The sequence below is a fragment of the Anguilla rostrata genome, chromosome 10 (genome assembly GCF_018555375.3).
Source record: "Anguilla rostrata isolate EN2019 chromosome 10, ASM1855537v3, whole genome shotgun sequence".
Lineage (NCBI taxonomy): Eukaryota > Metazoa > Chordata > Actinopteri > Anguilliformes > Anguillidae > Anguilla > Anguilla rostrata.
Genome location: NC_057942.1, coordinates 13,654,635 through 13,670,974, shown reverse-complemented (window position 1 = coordinate 13,670,974; position 16,340 = coordinate 13,654,635). Strand labels below are relative to the sequence as shown.

The window sequence follows — 16,340 nt, the reverse complement described above, 5'->3', positions numbered from 1 at the left end:
TGGAGGTCCCCAGGATGCCTTTGAGTCTGGGTGGGGATCCCTGGATGAAAATCGGTTTAAAACTCCTGTATTAGGATATATATTCATAGGTATTTGTGTCTTAATGTCACAAGGTGGCGCTCATTTGTAAGGTTTTCATTTTTATTTGTGACAGGAAGATTTTCCTCTAATCATAAAAACTGTCACCATGATTAGTTATAATTTGGCAGTTTTGTGTGGTGGACCGCAACAGTGGGGCCAGCCCTATAAACGTGAATGTCTGTGACTGGGTGACTGACTGAGGAAGTTACACCATTGCTCTGCTGGTTCGGTCCTGCCATATACTAGGTTTTGACCTCCTCTTGTTCATGATAGCTCCTGTAGTCTAACTACAGGACCTACCATGGAGAAGAAGAAAAAAACACATAAGTTCTGAAAGTGCTAGATCCACTGTAGTATTTTAAATTTAACCTGTAAAATGTTTTCCTTTTTAACCAGGTGAAGATAATAGCCACATTTTGCATACTTAATCCATTAATGCTCAACATCACTCCTGAACAATTTCCCCACAAAATGATACTGCTGTAGACAAGGATGTCCAAATTATGAAAACCTTCCCCTGTAACAGTTTACTTCTCAACGCCCCTCCTTCTCTTTCATGTTTCCATGTGACATGTTCAGAATGAATCAAGGAAAGGAAGCAAGTTATGGAAATAAGGAAACATTAAGAAGACCTCTGGCTCTCAATCACACATAATCCCTAAACGCTAGGTTTTAAAGGTTCCGGAACATTGCTGGGTAAGGCTACCTGTGTGGAAAGAGGTTACTCTTTGAGTAGTCTGACAGCAAATAAAGGATAGCATTATATGTCACAAACACCTCTAAGGACATTTTGAAAAAGCACAATAATCTCATCTAATTTTATCAAAAATAAAAATATTTAACTGTTATTTGTTTTTGGCTGTACCGCAACAGCGGGGCCATCCCTACAAACGCGAATGTCTGTGATTGACTGACTGACTGACTGAGTGATGAAGTTACACCATTGGTTGGCCGAGTTATGAAGTTACACCATTGGTCGGCCAGATCACATGTGTTAGGTCCAGCCATATATTAGTTTTCCTAGTCTTGTTTCAGGTCTACCATATACAGTCAAGTTTCATAGTTCAAGGTTCTTTTTGTCAGTATTTTTCACTTATCTACCCCTGAGTATGACTGAAAGTGTGTGGGCCAACAGATAGACAAATAGTACACTTTCCGATAGAAAACATTATATTACAAGATTAAAATGTTGTGACTGACCTGCTCAATTAGGGTTTCAAATAGCAGGGCTTCTCACCTTGTCAGACTGCCACCTGCAGGGATAATAGTGCACTGAAAACAATTGCAAAATTATTGACAGATGTCAGCTTCATTGTCAGAAGAGAAGATAATAACTATTTTGGAGAAAACAAAAGACCTGAAACAGGAAAGGCAACATTCTGTTTGCTTCTTTCCAGCAAAAGCTCAAGATGTTATGAAAGAGTCATAAACCGTGTCAGTGGGACCTATCTGAACTTCGGAGGTCACTTGGGCAGGGCCAAGAACCACTCACAGTCTCTACCACTTCTGTGTCAGTAACATACAGTACCTTCACACTAGATAGTGTGTACTATGCATATATTTGGATTCACTTTTTAAGGACTGTGAAATACTGCATTGGCCTTTTAAAGTATTTGTTTTAGAAACTGCTGACATTTTGAGCTGATTTATAAACAATCAGAATAAGGAAATAGTTAGCTTTAGATCCAACTTTCAAAAAACTTTTTTTTTTCCAACTTTTTTTTGGGAGTTGTCACCCTCAAATATAATACAATATAAAGGCAAACAAATGTAGCTTTAAATGTATTTTTTATTGTGGAAAAAAACTATCATTTGCATGACACGTTTATGTCAGGGAAATCATGAACATTCTAAGTAGCCTTTGACTTTAATTATACAGATAATTTAAACAGTTATTGATGTGAGATTTATTGGCGTGTGAAGCTAATGACATCAGATAAATCATGCATTTAAATCTTTACAGACGGCTTTCGTTTCTCTTCGTTGGCAACACGCACACACTGTTTGTTGGCTCAGTGACTCCATGTGACGTATGTACACCAATCAGAGATAAGGAAGTCTCACAAGCGATGAGAAAAGATACTCGTCCAAAACGTCAACTCCTCCCATTGCTATTTGCAATTGGCGGAGAACAGTGTCAATCTCAGGTAAATTTCAGTCGTTTTGCTGTCATTCGGAAAAAAAGTATCTCCAAGAACAGACAGCGTGTAGCGCTACTGAAGTACCAGTTGGAAAACTACGAGCGGCTGTCATTGGAAATACGGTGGTGGAAACTGCAGAGTTAGTCTATACCTTTGGAAGCTGTTCATCACAGATCAGTTCTTCTTGGACTTTACATGGAGAATTGAGACTAGCATGAAGTGTACACCTTTAATGATGTTTCTATCCCCGGCTTTGGAATTGGTTTTGTTTGTATGTGTTTGGTTATCCGAAGCTGCACCTAGCGCCAGCACCAATGATGCAACGGCTTTATGGAGGGAGCGTCCTGATGTCTCCGAGACCATCCTGGACCTGCTCAACACCACTATGCCCAATCATTTACAGGAGGACAGACTTGGAATTGTCACTTTTTCAGCGCTCACACCAGCCCCGACAACTGTGTCCCCTAGGGCGTCCGGCAAAACTGCCCAACTGCAAACAACCACTGCACAAATTACTAAAACTGTACAGAAAGCAATGGAACCTACAACAAAGACAGGAGGAATTGTTATGACGACCTCTAAGCAGAAAATTGATTTAGTTAATTTGTCACAAACTACCGTAACAGCAACCGCAAATTCGATATCTTCCGTTTTTCCAGTGGTTAAAACAGCGTCTCCAACCTCTGCGACTGTGATACACGATCGGACGACAACTTCATGGTCTCCGAAAAGCACCACTGTTCCACCACTTACACCCACCACAGAGAACAGGCAAGGTGAGTCTCCTCTGTGGTCACGTAAGAAATTGGTAATAGGCTACCCTGTACAGGTGTATTGACATCCCCATCTCCAAGCTTCCAAATTGTTCTTGTTTTGGATTATGTTGCGGTGCATAATTACGCGCAGCGAACACAGCAAGATAATTTGTTTGCAATGCTTAATATCCGTAGATACTTTTCTACCTTATGTCTATTTCTTACTTTGATGACGGCTGTGCATATCATGGAAAAGTAGCAGGTTCTTCGCTCATAGAACAACGAAACGCTAATACAATATATTATTGCCTCTGAGACAACCCTGTCAGTTAATGTACATGACCAATCGCTGATCTGTTAATAGCATGTGCACCGTTGTATTGTTTGCAATACCCATTTGTGAGTGCAATGTAACATTTACTCAACTGCATATGTCCAAACAGCTTATTTCAAAACTTTGCTAACATTGTGTTTATTTAGTAATTTCACTATAATCATTTGGTTATAATTCTCAGGACCCGATTTATCCAATTGGGCGCCCACTCTTTAAATATCGCAGCCATTCTCAGCCTTCTTATGTCTTTATTGCCGTGATGAAATAAACGACGGAGAGTTGATTTAACAGCCTTAACATTGGATCGGTTCATAGAATGTCTTTGTGTAACCCCGTTCCACCAACCGAATATATTACTTGGGGTTTATCGTCTGCGAGCGCTAGAAATGGACTATACCGTCAAAGACCTCCGCGTAAGAAGGGAGGATAAAGTGCCAGATAGCACGGCTCATCTGACACCCGAGGGTTCTGTTTGATGGGTCTTTGTGTGGACTGCAAAAAGCTAAATTTGGATAACAGTACCGAAGCGCAGAAATACTCATTAAAATGTCAGTCCGATTTTATTTGTAGTTCTACAGAATTACAAAAGATGGACAAAGAAATCACAATCTTCCATGTTTATTGTATGACATAGCTGTTATGTACGGCTATAATCCTGCAGAAATTTTGCCTGAAAGCATTAATCTGGATTGTTGGGAAATTAATCTGTACAAATGCAAACAGTCTGTGTTTTGGCTAATGAACATGCGTAGAATTTGTTTTCCAAGCAATTGCAGTGTCTCATACATTTCACTGGACAGCATTTCTTCTGGCTGTCTTGTGGAAAAGTGGGCTTGATGTGACATTACCAAGGGGGTCCATTCTGGTTTATTTTAGTGCCTTACATTGCTGACTTCACTGTCCCCTTTCTCAGGTGAGAGCTGAGCTGTGGGTTTTAAATGCTCTGGAAACCTGATGTCTGTTGAGTGGAGGAGGTCTTGTTACAGGTCTTGTGCTGACAAAGGTTACCTATCCTGGGGGGAGGGGATATGTGCTGCTTTGCACCAGCGGATACGGACTTAGTGATGAAGTCACAGTTGATGTGTTTGAGTGGATGCATTTGCACTCTTATGGTGGCTGTGCTTTTTGGGCTCATTAAGTAAGATTTGATTATACAGTGCATTTTCTGTGTGGAGGTATCCTCAAGCATTTGCTCATGGATATTTGTGAAACATTTTTCAGCCTCCAATTAGTACCCCAACCTGACCCCCCAATCTCCCAAACCGACACCGTTTCATTTTTTCCCAGTTTCCTTAGTTGTAGCAGCGGATGATTTTGTCAGGAGAAGTCAGCAGGGATCATGCTTGTAACCTGAGAAGTAGCACTGACTCAGTCTGACATGGGTTTCCTCTAAGCACATTCTTACAATTATCTTCAGATTAATCACAGAATAGAGTAGGTCATGTACAGTAACTGTTTCTCTCTCTCTCTCTCTCTCTCCCCTTTCTCTGTCTCTCTCTCTCTCCCCCCCTCACTCTCTCACTCTCTCTCACACACACACACACACACACTCCCAGATAAGCCAGGCATCTCATCAGCAGTCACTCACTGCTCCGGTGCCACATGATCCTTCTTCCCCTGTGTTCATCACACACTGTTTCCTGCCCCCGTTTCTTACTCTTTCTGCTCTGTGCTCAATGTGTGTGGCTCTCCAAGGAGCAAGGAGAGCAGTCGCTTCCCAGCGGACTCCAGTTTAAAGCAGTTTACGGCATGGCTGTTTCAGATCAAGATAGACATAGCCTACATAAAACCAGGAACTGAAAATCCTCTGCATTATAGCTGTGAGCGAAAAAAAATCCACCCAGCCTAGTCTACTAATGGTTGGCTGTTTAATGACCTCACTGTCAGGTAAGGGCTCCATTGTTCTTGGGACCAGGTCAGGTGGTGATCTCAGCAACGACCTCAACTGCGGCACCGCCTTGTCATTTGAGGCAAGTGTTTGACGCACCTCGAGGATTCCATTCAGTGTGCCATTGTCATGACAAAGACATTTTCACGAGAGTGAGTTTGTGAAAGGAAGGTGCTCTGTGGTGAAATGAGAAACCCCAACAGAAAGCTTCAGGAAGAGGTGCTACTAATTACCCAACCTTCCATTGTGCGTACACCATGGTGTAAGCCATGACCATTCTTGGTTCCTCCCACAAATACGGGAGGGACTCGTCTCCCTTGTTGTTTGTTATTCACTGTCCCTCTCTCTTTCCGCCTTTCCTTTTAACTCTGCAGCTCAGTATTCTTGACATGCAGTCTAGGTACAGTGCCAATGACAGGTGTGTCCCCAAAAAGAGAGATGTGGGGCTGGAAGAGGACACAGTCCGAGGAAGTCTAAAATCTACTCTGTACTGGCATAGTACCAGTATATGAGAGAGGGTGAAAGAATGTAGGAAGAGCAAATTGAATTAGATTAATAGTAACAGCACAGGAAATTGTCTACGTTATGCGTGCACCAAGTCTGGATTCAATTATGTCCTGGAAATTTTTTTAGAAATTTGAAATTGCCAGGGAGGCAACATTGCAGATTACAACATGTTTTTATTGCTGCAGGATGCATATTTCTGCTTCAGATATGTTAATAAATGATACATCTACATATAAAATGATCATATTTCAGTTTTCCCCTGGACTACAAGTACATAAATACCTTGGAAGGATCGTATAAATAAATGTTCTTCGAAAGGTTCATATAATATATATATATATATATATATATATATATATATATATATTTAAAGACTGTTCATCTCAGCGGAATTACTAATTCAGACCTCCATAAACTGACTGAATGCAACAACAAAAAAATCATCTGAGTATAATGTGGTTCTGAGATGAACTGTTCATCTGGTCCTCCTCGAATGAAGATTGCAATCCATTGGCATTCATTAATATGTGAAATGATGGATATTTTAGGTTAATCTCTTGGTGGTTTAAGCCATCTTGACCCTCTAATTCCACATGCTCATTCAAGTGAGATATATGAAGCTTGACAGGCTAATGAATTTAACCTAAGGACTACTTTCTAGCATGAATGTAAAATTAGAAGAAATATCACCTCGAATGATCACTTTGGATTACAAATTATTTGTAAATTCTCAGCAGATAAAAAAGTTGAAAAGCTTTAGTATGAAGAGAAATGGATGAGTTTCTATAGTCATTTTGTGAAGACAAAGGCTTTAAGAAAGAAAAAATCCGCTGCTCTGTTACAAACCAATCTTGACAAAGGCCTTGTTTACTGTATGCGCATTAGCAACTCTCACATAAATTACTGTTTTATGTAACCGATTTACTACACCTTTGTATTGGCGTGAACAGGCACATGTTCACCGTATCAAATCCTGGTCAATATGAAAGGTCACTGCTCACAGATTAAATAAATCACCTTGAAGCATAAAGGCAGATTTTTTTCATGATATTGCCTATTCTTTTTTGCCAAGCACCTGCACAAATTCTGTGGAGCTTTATGTTCACAGTGTCGAGCACTATCAAACACACTACCTGTTTTAATACCATAGTCACCCTAGGAAACAGTGGTGAGCACAATTGGTCATCAGTGGTCAGCAGCACAACTGATTGCAAGACACGCTGTCAGATTGCAGGACACGCTTCCCAGTTCAGACCCGCTACGGGGCACCAATGCTCACGTCTTCCGATTTGGTTTCAAGTTAAAATACTCTTTCTGTCACACTCTTCCTCGTTCATGTATTTACGCAGGAGACGAAGGAAGCAAATTAATTTCACAGCCGTCCACTGTGCTACAGAGTAGGTGGGAGCAGGAGATGACAGGACATTACAATTCTGACTCCCACACTGGGGAGTAATTACTGGCAGGACTCATAACAGAGCTGTAGTTATGCATTTCTTTCCCTAAGTCATTAATTTAATTCTGCATGTGTCTGAGTGGATTCCAACATTTGAATGGATGATATGGAAGAGATGGTGGACCTGACTGACAACCCAGTGTAAAGCATCAACGTTATACAGTGTAATAAATAAGATATTTTTATTTGAGAAGAATCGAGGTTGAAGTATCGGTATTAGTCATGGTTATATTTCCTTTTTTCTACACTTCAAAAATATTTAGTCTTGAACTTATGTAAATATAAAAACAGAACCTCTGTACCAGAGTGTGCACTTCGTTTTTTTATGTAGAGTGCACATAGGGTATACATGGGTAGATATGTCTGACTTGAATAATGCTAAAATGCTTCACCCAACCAACTGACAGTCCACTGAGATTCCTCTAATTAGCTTAATGTACTGGAGTCTTTACCACCACTTGCCTGCTGCCCTAACAGTGGGCCATTAGAGGTCATTAGTTACCCCCAAGGGGGGATGTTACAGGAAGAAGAATGCAGGTAATTGTGGCAAGGTTACCCCCATGAAAAGCTCACTGCACTCCATTATGGCCATGACTTTCAGATCAACCAGCTTTCCCTAAAACGGTCCCCCACCATCTAATTGGTGCATAGGTTGCATGGCAACATGTCTGTAAGAATGAAGTCCAGAGTTTTATCATACAAAAATGTTTTTAAGTCTTACAGGCTTTCTTTCACTGCTGTTTCTATGATGCGGTCAAAGTAAAATCAATAAGAGGATGAGAGCTGAGAAAGAAAGTGTCCTCAGACAGTCACAAGATTATAGAGTATACATTTTATAGAGCTCTGACTAGATATTAATAGTATCAACAGCTTGACTGTCATTTCAGGAGTACACATGCCCACAAAGAAACACTTGCAGGGAGAAATGTGTTGACAGTTTGAGGGATGAAGTAGAATGTCCATAGGCATGTTGTAATATCTGCATAAATAAATGGGGTTCACACACTCAGACTAAAATGTGGGTTATCTGGTGCCTTTAGGACCGTTCAGTTGAAGTGAAAGTGTTGTCAGAGCGATCACTTGAAACTCACTAGTCACTAAAGAAATGAGTCTCTTTCAAGAGTCTATTTTGCTAATGTGGTTTGGAGGCTAGCTCTTGAAAGAGAGATTGCAGGCTGGTGTGGTCATCCCCAAATGAAAAAGGACCATTATGTAATATTGGAATTGTGCAATAGTGGATTGTTGTACCCCTGACAAGGCAACCTGAATGACAAAATAATATGAGTTTATAAATCAATAAGAGTCTGCTGAGCAAGTAAACTATGTGAACAATTTTACTGGTGTTGTTGATGTCCAGGTGCCTGTACAGTCCTTCCCTTATGAACTGATGGGGATTATGTGCTGTGGTGCTGAGTATTTCCTGCATTGAGGATAGCAGTCATAGATATGTAGGTGTCTTAAGGCACAGAGAACGGTAGTGAGTGATCGCACACAAAACTGCGAGTTAGCTTATGGAGTTTGATTTTCTAAATGCATAGTTCTGTTTTTCTTTTTTATTTTCACCCATTTTTTGGGGGGGTGAAAACAAAAATTGGGTGAAAATACACACACACTCCTTTATGTGAAGAATAAAACTCTTTTTTGCATAAGAGTATAGGTGAGCCAACAATCATTCTGATGTTTTTTATTATTTAAATAGCCTAAAAGAGCTGTAAATACTATATGTTATGTACATATTCTTTGATTTGAGTGCTAAATCTTAAGGCTGTAAGAGAGAAAGAATCACAGTCATTTATTCACTGGTTTTGTATTCCTGGAGCAGGCACACAGACTCACAGTGCATGCTCTCTTTTGTATGCACTATTCAATAATGTGAAGTTCCTCTTTTCTCTAGATGGAAGGGATGTTTAATACACTGCATTGCTATGTGCGGTTGACCTTGCTTAAATTAAAGTAATCTTTTCTCAGCTGGTGCAAATACCTGAAGTGGCCTTTTCATTGGATTCCGCTGCTTAGTTTATGTTTTTTCAGTGTGAGGTTTTCCACACAGTATCACTTCGGTGCAAAGAAAAAACACTGTTCCACACAGCCTTTTGACTGTGAAGCTCCCCCATGCTCACATTCTCCCCCCCCCCCCCCTTCACCCCCACCCCAACCCGCTCTTTTTAGGGAGGGTGATTTTCCAGGGGCTTGGACCACACGCTCACTCTGGCAGTCGAGAGTTAAGCAGTGCAAAAAATACAAGTCTGAATTAACGCAATTAATGTAGATGGAGCGTTCTTGTGTTTGCTCCAGTTGTTCACATTTTATGCACTCAATTGGAAAAGCTACTTTGCCTTGTTCTGTGGTGAAAAATGTATTGTGGGAAATGGATCACAAGAGTGTATTTAGGAGTTACTTGAGGCTATACAAATGTTGGTCTGGTGAACTTCCTGGAGTATGTGTGGGTTTATGAAAGGGGTATGCCCATTGGGAAGTGTGGTCAGTAAGCGAGAGATGAGCTAAGAGACACAGACCTCACCTTTGCACTGAAGTTTCCGGAATGCGTTTGCGATTGTTTATCACTGTGCACAAATAGTGCATTTTCAATAAGGGTCCACTGTCTCCAGACATGTCCTTTTCACCTGATTGATTCTCATGCCGAAGCACTATTTGGTTTATGGTTTTAATTTGGGGCTTCTCAAACTTGAATCTGGGGCCCTCCAGTGTATGCATATCCTTATTACCGTACAGCCAATAACTTGGTTAAATGAGGTTGTTAAAGTATGTGTTTAAATTTTTCCGCAATTTTTATGTTAACACTATGTGGCTTTTGGGTCTGACATTTGTGTTGTCTTGGAATGGTGTTGAAACATTTTCCAGTAATGGTTTCATTTCAGTAATCAGTCGTCTGGGCTTTAACATTTAGGGCCCTGCATAATTCATCTGAAAGTCTATAATTAAATCCGTTTTTTAAATGTAACTTCTTTTTAAATTAATCATTTGCCATATAGCACATTATTGAAAATGAAAGCTTTAGTTGACTGTGTTGTGATGGATTGAATGTCCTAGGATGTGAATATGGGAAATTAAATCTTCATAACACACAATTTGTGACATAATATGGATTTAAGAGGGAAAATGAATCCTCAGTAGACATTATTAGTGTCTACTTAAGCGCAATTACCTAAGTTCTGGAGCTGTGATTATCACTTGTACAATACCAGCAGGACCGAGTTTGGGAAACCCTGGTCTAAGTAATTTAAATTGTAATGATTGAGAAGTGTGAGATAAATTAAATCATACTGTTTATACTGTATCAAAGATATTCGTCATAGGTTTGAAATTAAGATGTATTTTTATTATCATTTAAAATAAAGGAAATGTGCATTATATGGAATCGAGTAAAAAGGAAGCAGCTTGTGTGGGTACACCTCTGTTAAGCTTGTTCTTTTAAGCTGCTGTTCTTTTTTATCCTGGTTTTAATAAATGTTGTTTGGAGCTTACCGTCAAATAAAAGATAAGGTTTCTGGCTTCCCTGCTTCAAGCTTCTGTTGTCCATGAGGAGTCCAGGACAGAACAGCCCTGAAATCTTCAGAGCAGCAGTTTGGTAGCACACTGCGGCCCAAAGGTGATAAAAACTGAAATGTGTTGTGCTACTAGTTTCGCGATTTAAATGTTCGGAGTAGCTGCACAGTAGCTGACTTGCCGAGCCGGATTATTAATTTTGCGATTAGGTTTGTTGATGGTGTTAGTTCTCGTCGTCGGGCGGAAGAGCGTGCGGAAAATGCGCGTGGCGTTGCCGTGATTTAGTGGCACTGTCGGGGGCCCTCCGCGTCTCCGGGAAACGGTCCGTTCATTGGAGGCTGCTGAAGCGGTAAAGGAATTACGCTTGCTGCTAATGCGAGTCTGTGAAGGGAACAAAGCGAGGCAAGGGCAAGATTTAACCATAAAGAGGGTTGTGTTTCTGGGTTCTTCAATTTGTATCTGTTAGTAATGTTGTTTCTCCCTTTTTGGTAGCTTTTAGATAAGCACTTTTTTACCCGCAGAACAATTTGCTTTCTCACTGAGTCGCAGACTCTCTCGCTCTCTCTCTCTTTCTCTGTCTCCCCTTCTCTCTTTCTCTCTCTTTTTTAATTGTATTATATATCTCAAGCCAAATGAGAAATAAGCTATAAATAAATAAATATATATGCAAAGCCACAAAGCTCAAACCGAACACTTATATCTCCTGGCTGTCATTTCTGCTGCAAAACACGTGCCACAGAGTCAGCGAAAGGGATAGTTATTGCTGGCCTGTGTGTGGAAAATTCCATCATGATTGCTACAGAATTACAACCTGACACCAGTGTATAAACTGCATACCAGATAGGAGTGAAAAGGGGAAAGAAAATGTCCTGTTTTACATATTAGGATACAGTGTTTTTCTGCTCACTGGAAAAAGGCTGTGGTTTAATTAATATCTGTGAGGCCACACATTCATCAGATATATAAACAAGAGGTATTAACTTCTACACTAAAATGACTAAAATTTCCCCCAGTGCTCTTGTAGGTTTTGTTTTCATATGCAGTGCTGTGCACGCTGAATGGTACAATTTTGAGTGGGGTGGAAATGTTTAGTGGGGGGCAGACAGGAAGTCAGGCTGCAGTTTTGTGACTGCATAACACCAGCTGGATGCTGAGGGCATCCCAATGTTTCACCCCTTTCTTCTGTCACACTTGTAGTTTTGCCTCTGCTGCAGGTGTGCAGTAGAATAATAAATGTGATTGCAAATGAAAAGGGACGCTTTGTTGAATAAATTAAAAGCTCCCGTGAACATGACATGTTTATTTGTATTACATCCTGAATTGAGCAGGGGAAGATATGTGGTTTTTGTGAAGAATGACTTCCTGTCACATGTTTAATAGTTAGGCTAAGTGGTGACGTAGTTTAGGTGCATCTGGTGTCACGTTTAAATAAGGACTGTCTTACATAATGACCCTGAGGTCATTTGTGCAGTTGGCTTTCTGTTGTGAAATACAGAGCGACTGTGTGTGTGTGTGAGAGCGAGAGAGACAGAGGGAGTGAGTGAGCAGTGAGTGAGAGAGCATGTATGCGGGCAATCACCTCCAATTTAAGACAAAACTTGTGAAAATAAAAAGTCAAGGCATCATTTGGGGAAGAACAGGAAGCATTCTAGTAGCCAAATCTCAGGGGTATTTGCTTTTGGAATATAATTAAAGTCTATTATCATTACGTTTTTTAAATGCTTTGACAACTCAGTCCTGTGTATTCCTATGCCAATTTAGCTCATTAAAATTTAAATGAGAAAGTACAGGAACAGGTGAGACTGCATCGTGCGATCTGTGGGGCAGCCAAGTCTCAAACCCATATGTGAATTCCCCTCTATGGCCGAGGGTTTGATTTCCAGCCATGACACTTCCAGTACTGTGATCCCATGTGTATACGTTAACCTGTCTGAATAAATGACAGATACGTGAGGATGGTCGCCTGTATGCTCTTTAAAAAAAGAGGAAAATACATTGTGTTCTTACTGAAAGCTGTTCTCTCACACATTTATGCACATTGGTAATATTTACTGGTTTTTCTTTCATGCCAATAAAGTATGAATTGAACTGAGGGTGAGGAAAGGAGTAGAAGAGAGCGAGTGAGGAGTGGAGTGTAGAAGAAAGAGAATGAGCACAGGAGAGACAGTATACAGTGAGTTATATTCTACTCCACTCCACTCCACTGCACTTGCTTATGAAAACTACAAAGTGGGAGCAGGACACGTGGTCATACTGTCTCTGACTGCTGTAGTATTTCTTCCCAAATAAAGCATGGCCATGAACAGTCTGTGCAGACACACGCGTAGCTTTCCCAGGTTCAAGCAGAGTTTACACTCACAAGCAGGAATCCATTCTGCCACAATTCATCCACCCGCATGAAGCCCCCAAGAACACGCCTGTGCTCAACACGGCCCTTCTTCTCACATGCTGGTGCGATTATTCTGTTGAATCACTGCAGAACCCATGGGTCTGGATATTCTTCAGCTAATTGGAAAGTCTGGATCTCAGACGTGTTGCTTGTATTCTTGAAAATGTATAAATATAAAATATGTTAACGTTAACATTACGGGTTTTAATCTGTGCTTTGCTTTTCACACGCTGTGTGTTGTGCAATGTGGCCTCATGTTCAATGGCAGTCATCCCATGAACAGGAAAATCATTGTGAGCATGGTACAGCTACTGAAGGGGACAGGGTGTACCTCAGCTGTTTCGGAGCAGAGCTGTGCTCCAGCGCGCAGGTGTTTATCTATCCTAATCAGCGCAGGCCTCGTGCCCAAGGACAGAAATGTGTGCGCTAGCAGAATGCCCCAGGTTGTGCTGCACTCAGCACTCCAGCCATTACTTTATATCATTCTGAAATGTTTTTTTTAACAGGTTTTTTAAATATATATTTTCACTGCTTTATTTATTGTGCTTCTTCTTCCTGTTTTATTTGGCTCATTTTTCCAGTCTACATGCAATAAATAACATACAAGGAAGATTCCAGAGACTGTATCTTTAAAATAAATTAATTGAAACACCCTGAACTTTATTTTAAAAAGCATGCATGATGAAGAAAGAATCATTAACTCATTGGTGGCTTGTATTCAGTGGAGTCTCCTGTCTCTCAGCACAAGCTATGTAGGTCAAGACTTTAGTCACTCAGAAAACAAAAACCATGTTGTCATGAAACAGCATGCTAATCACTCAGCCCCTACTGATTTGGGAAAGAGGAACATCTCCCCTCCTCCCCCAATTTTATTGGTTAAAAAATATGAATAGGTGTTCCTCTTGTATTAAAAGACATGGTCATATAAAAAATTATTCCATTACTGAAATTTTGAACTACTGGAAAGTGTTGGTGTGTAATATGTGTGTATGTTACTCTCTTCACTGGGAAAGCCCGTCTTGACTGTTGAATGGGCCTGTCAGGTGACATCCTGCCCGCAGCACTGTGGGCGTGGTCAGAGTGTGGTCTGCTGTCTCTTGTGGTGTGAAAGGGGCGGAGTCTGTTGTGGGGGATGAGGGAGTAAACATATCTTCTTTCGTTTGACCCAGACTCAGTAACCATCCCAACGTGAATGTGGGTTAACTGTCAAAGAAGGCTGGTCTGCGAGCACGCAGCGATGGTTCATAAGAGCAGGTGCCTCGTGTCGATCTGAAACGACGGCAGGAGGAGTCTTAGAGTAAACCACCGCACATCCGCTCTGCAGGAGCAGACGTTTAGAGGTGCATGATGAGGTGAGAGAGGAAACCTGATGCAGCGGCAGTTGCATTGCGAGGCCTTTTTTAAGGCGCTGGTTCCTGTTGACGGAGCGCAATGTGCCCTGCAGGGCAGAGTCGTCCTTGGTGTGAGGTATCACAATGAAGTTGGTGTCGTTACAGTGGAGCATCGGGCGTCGCCTTTGTGGCCGTGTGCGTGTGTGTACTTACACGCAATAGATTACCTCATCCTGTGTGACCTTTGTAGAGAGGATATAGCAGATCTTGAGAAAAATAGCAATGGAAAGTGGGTGTTTTATTGCCTTTTGTGTGTGTGTGTGTTTTTATTATCAGGAAGCAGGACTTATAATGAAAAGGAAGCTAATGCTTGGTGTCTCACTGAATAGAGGCTAGAACGGAGCAGTGGGATGCCCAGTCGCTCCCTGTTTCTCACAGAATTAGTCAATTTGCATTCTCATCCTGACTGCGCAGAAAGAACAGCCAGAGGACAGGACCCCCGTTGTCACCATGGTACCGTTCATTTACCTGCTCAAAATCCCGCGAAGCTGAGTAACTGTCGCCAGGCTCGGCTTGGCGCTGGCCAGGCTAACTGAAGAGCCAAAGAGAGCGTCTGTTTCCCGGTTCCCAAGTCACTGTCTTTCTTTGCGTGCCAAATGCGGTGATTTAGCTCCAGCTAATGTGGCTGTGATGGGAACGATTCTGGGCACGGAAACCTGGCTTTGAATTCCTGGGGAAATTCATCAAGCCCCCTTGTCACCGGTGTTCAGTGGGGACCAAGGCATCTGTCTCCTCTACGCCCTAATATTTATCCCCGAAATGGGCTTCTGTGGCCTGGAAAATATTATAAATGGTGCAGTGCTGTATCTGAATGTTGCCTTTCCTTGGTCAGTAACTCAGCTGGGAATTTCCGCTTCATTTCTATCAGTGGCATTATGACAATAACTAATTAAGTCCAGTCTCTCTTGTAATCAGTAAAGGAAACTCAGACAGGATCAAAACATCAGTATCAGTGCCAGTGTACTTTTTTCAGTTTTCTTTCCTGTTTTTTATATTCCCTTTTTCGGAATACCCAATATCAATTGTAAGGTCCGGGGTGTAGCATTCATGGGTCGGCCTACAGGAATCCTGGCAGCAGGCTGCACTAACGTGGTCAGGATTTGAATCTGGTCTACAGAGCACATTATGGCTGCACTGAGAACCAGGGCTTAACCGGATAAGCAACCAAGAGCCCCGGTGGCAAAAATCTTGAGACACACAGCAGCCAATGCAGGTCCTGACATGAAAGGAAGTGCTCACTGGTATGTCTCGAAAACGTTTTGTCCTGTGGAGTTAATACTTGTCGTGGGACCAGACGCCAAAATTAATATCGTTTTCTTATATTTAGCTTGTGCAGGACTGTTTTTATTTTTTTATCACTTGGATACGTTTTTTTTGTATACCCGTACTTTTCTCCTCTGTTGAGCTCTGGGTGTTGAAACCCTTCTGGTGCCCAGACAGAATGTAGAGTCGGCTGTTTTTCGCGTGTTGGCTTTGGGGTGTGGAAGCGCACCACTAACACTTTGCTGGACAATTAGCGAAGCAGGTGCGCCGGGAACAAACACAAAGCACAGGGTGCAATAAATCTTCCCACTTCGGGCTCCTCCACCGCCTCCATCCTCCCTGTCCGCCATTAGCATCGATCCGGGGGCCAGTGCTGCAGCCATTAACGGATGCCACAAACTTAATCCACTTCCTGTAATTCTGCCCAGGCTTTAACTTGGCCGCGCCGCGCGGCCGTAGCTTTGAATGCCTGCCTCTAAAGCGATGGGCGTTAGCCCCGCTTGTTTAATCAGGTGTGCTGAGGGAGAACGGGATGTCTCTTCATCGCTGGGTTGTGCAGCAGGAGATTTTCTTTGACGAGGTCGACCCGAAGGTTTGTGATCAACTCCACGTAGAAACTGGCAGCGCT

The 16,340-nt window shown here is 41.8% G+C and overlaps 1 protein-coding gene across 1 annotated transcript in view; it reads left to right on the top strand.

Moving 5' to 3' along the window:
• Positions 1–2,254: 2,254 nt before the first annotated feature.
• LOC135265066 (multiple epidermal growth factor-like domains protein 9) overlaps positions 2,255–16,340 on the top strand; it is an 89,579-nt gene continuing 75,493 nt past the window's right edge. The window contains exon 1 of the mRNA XM_064354294.1: positions 2,255–2,998. Coding sequence (XP_064210364.1) covers positions 2,437–2,998 — 562 coding nt within the window. The 5' untranslated portion in view covers positions 2,255–2,436. The remainder of the gene's footprint in view (positions 2,999–16,340) is intronic.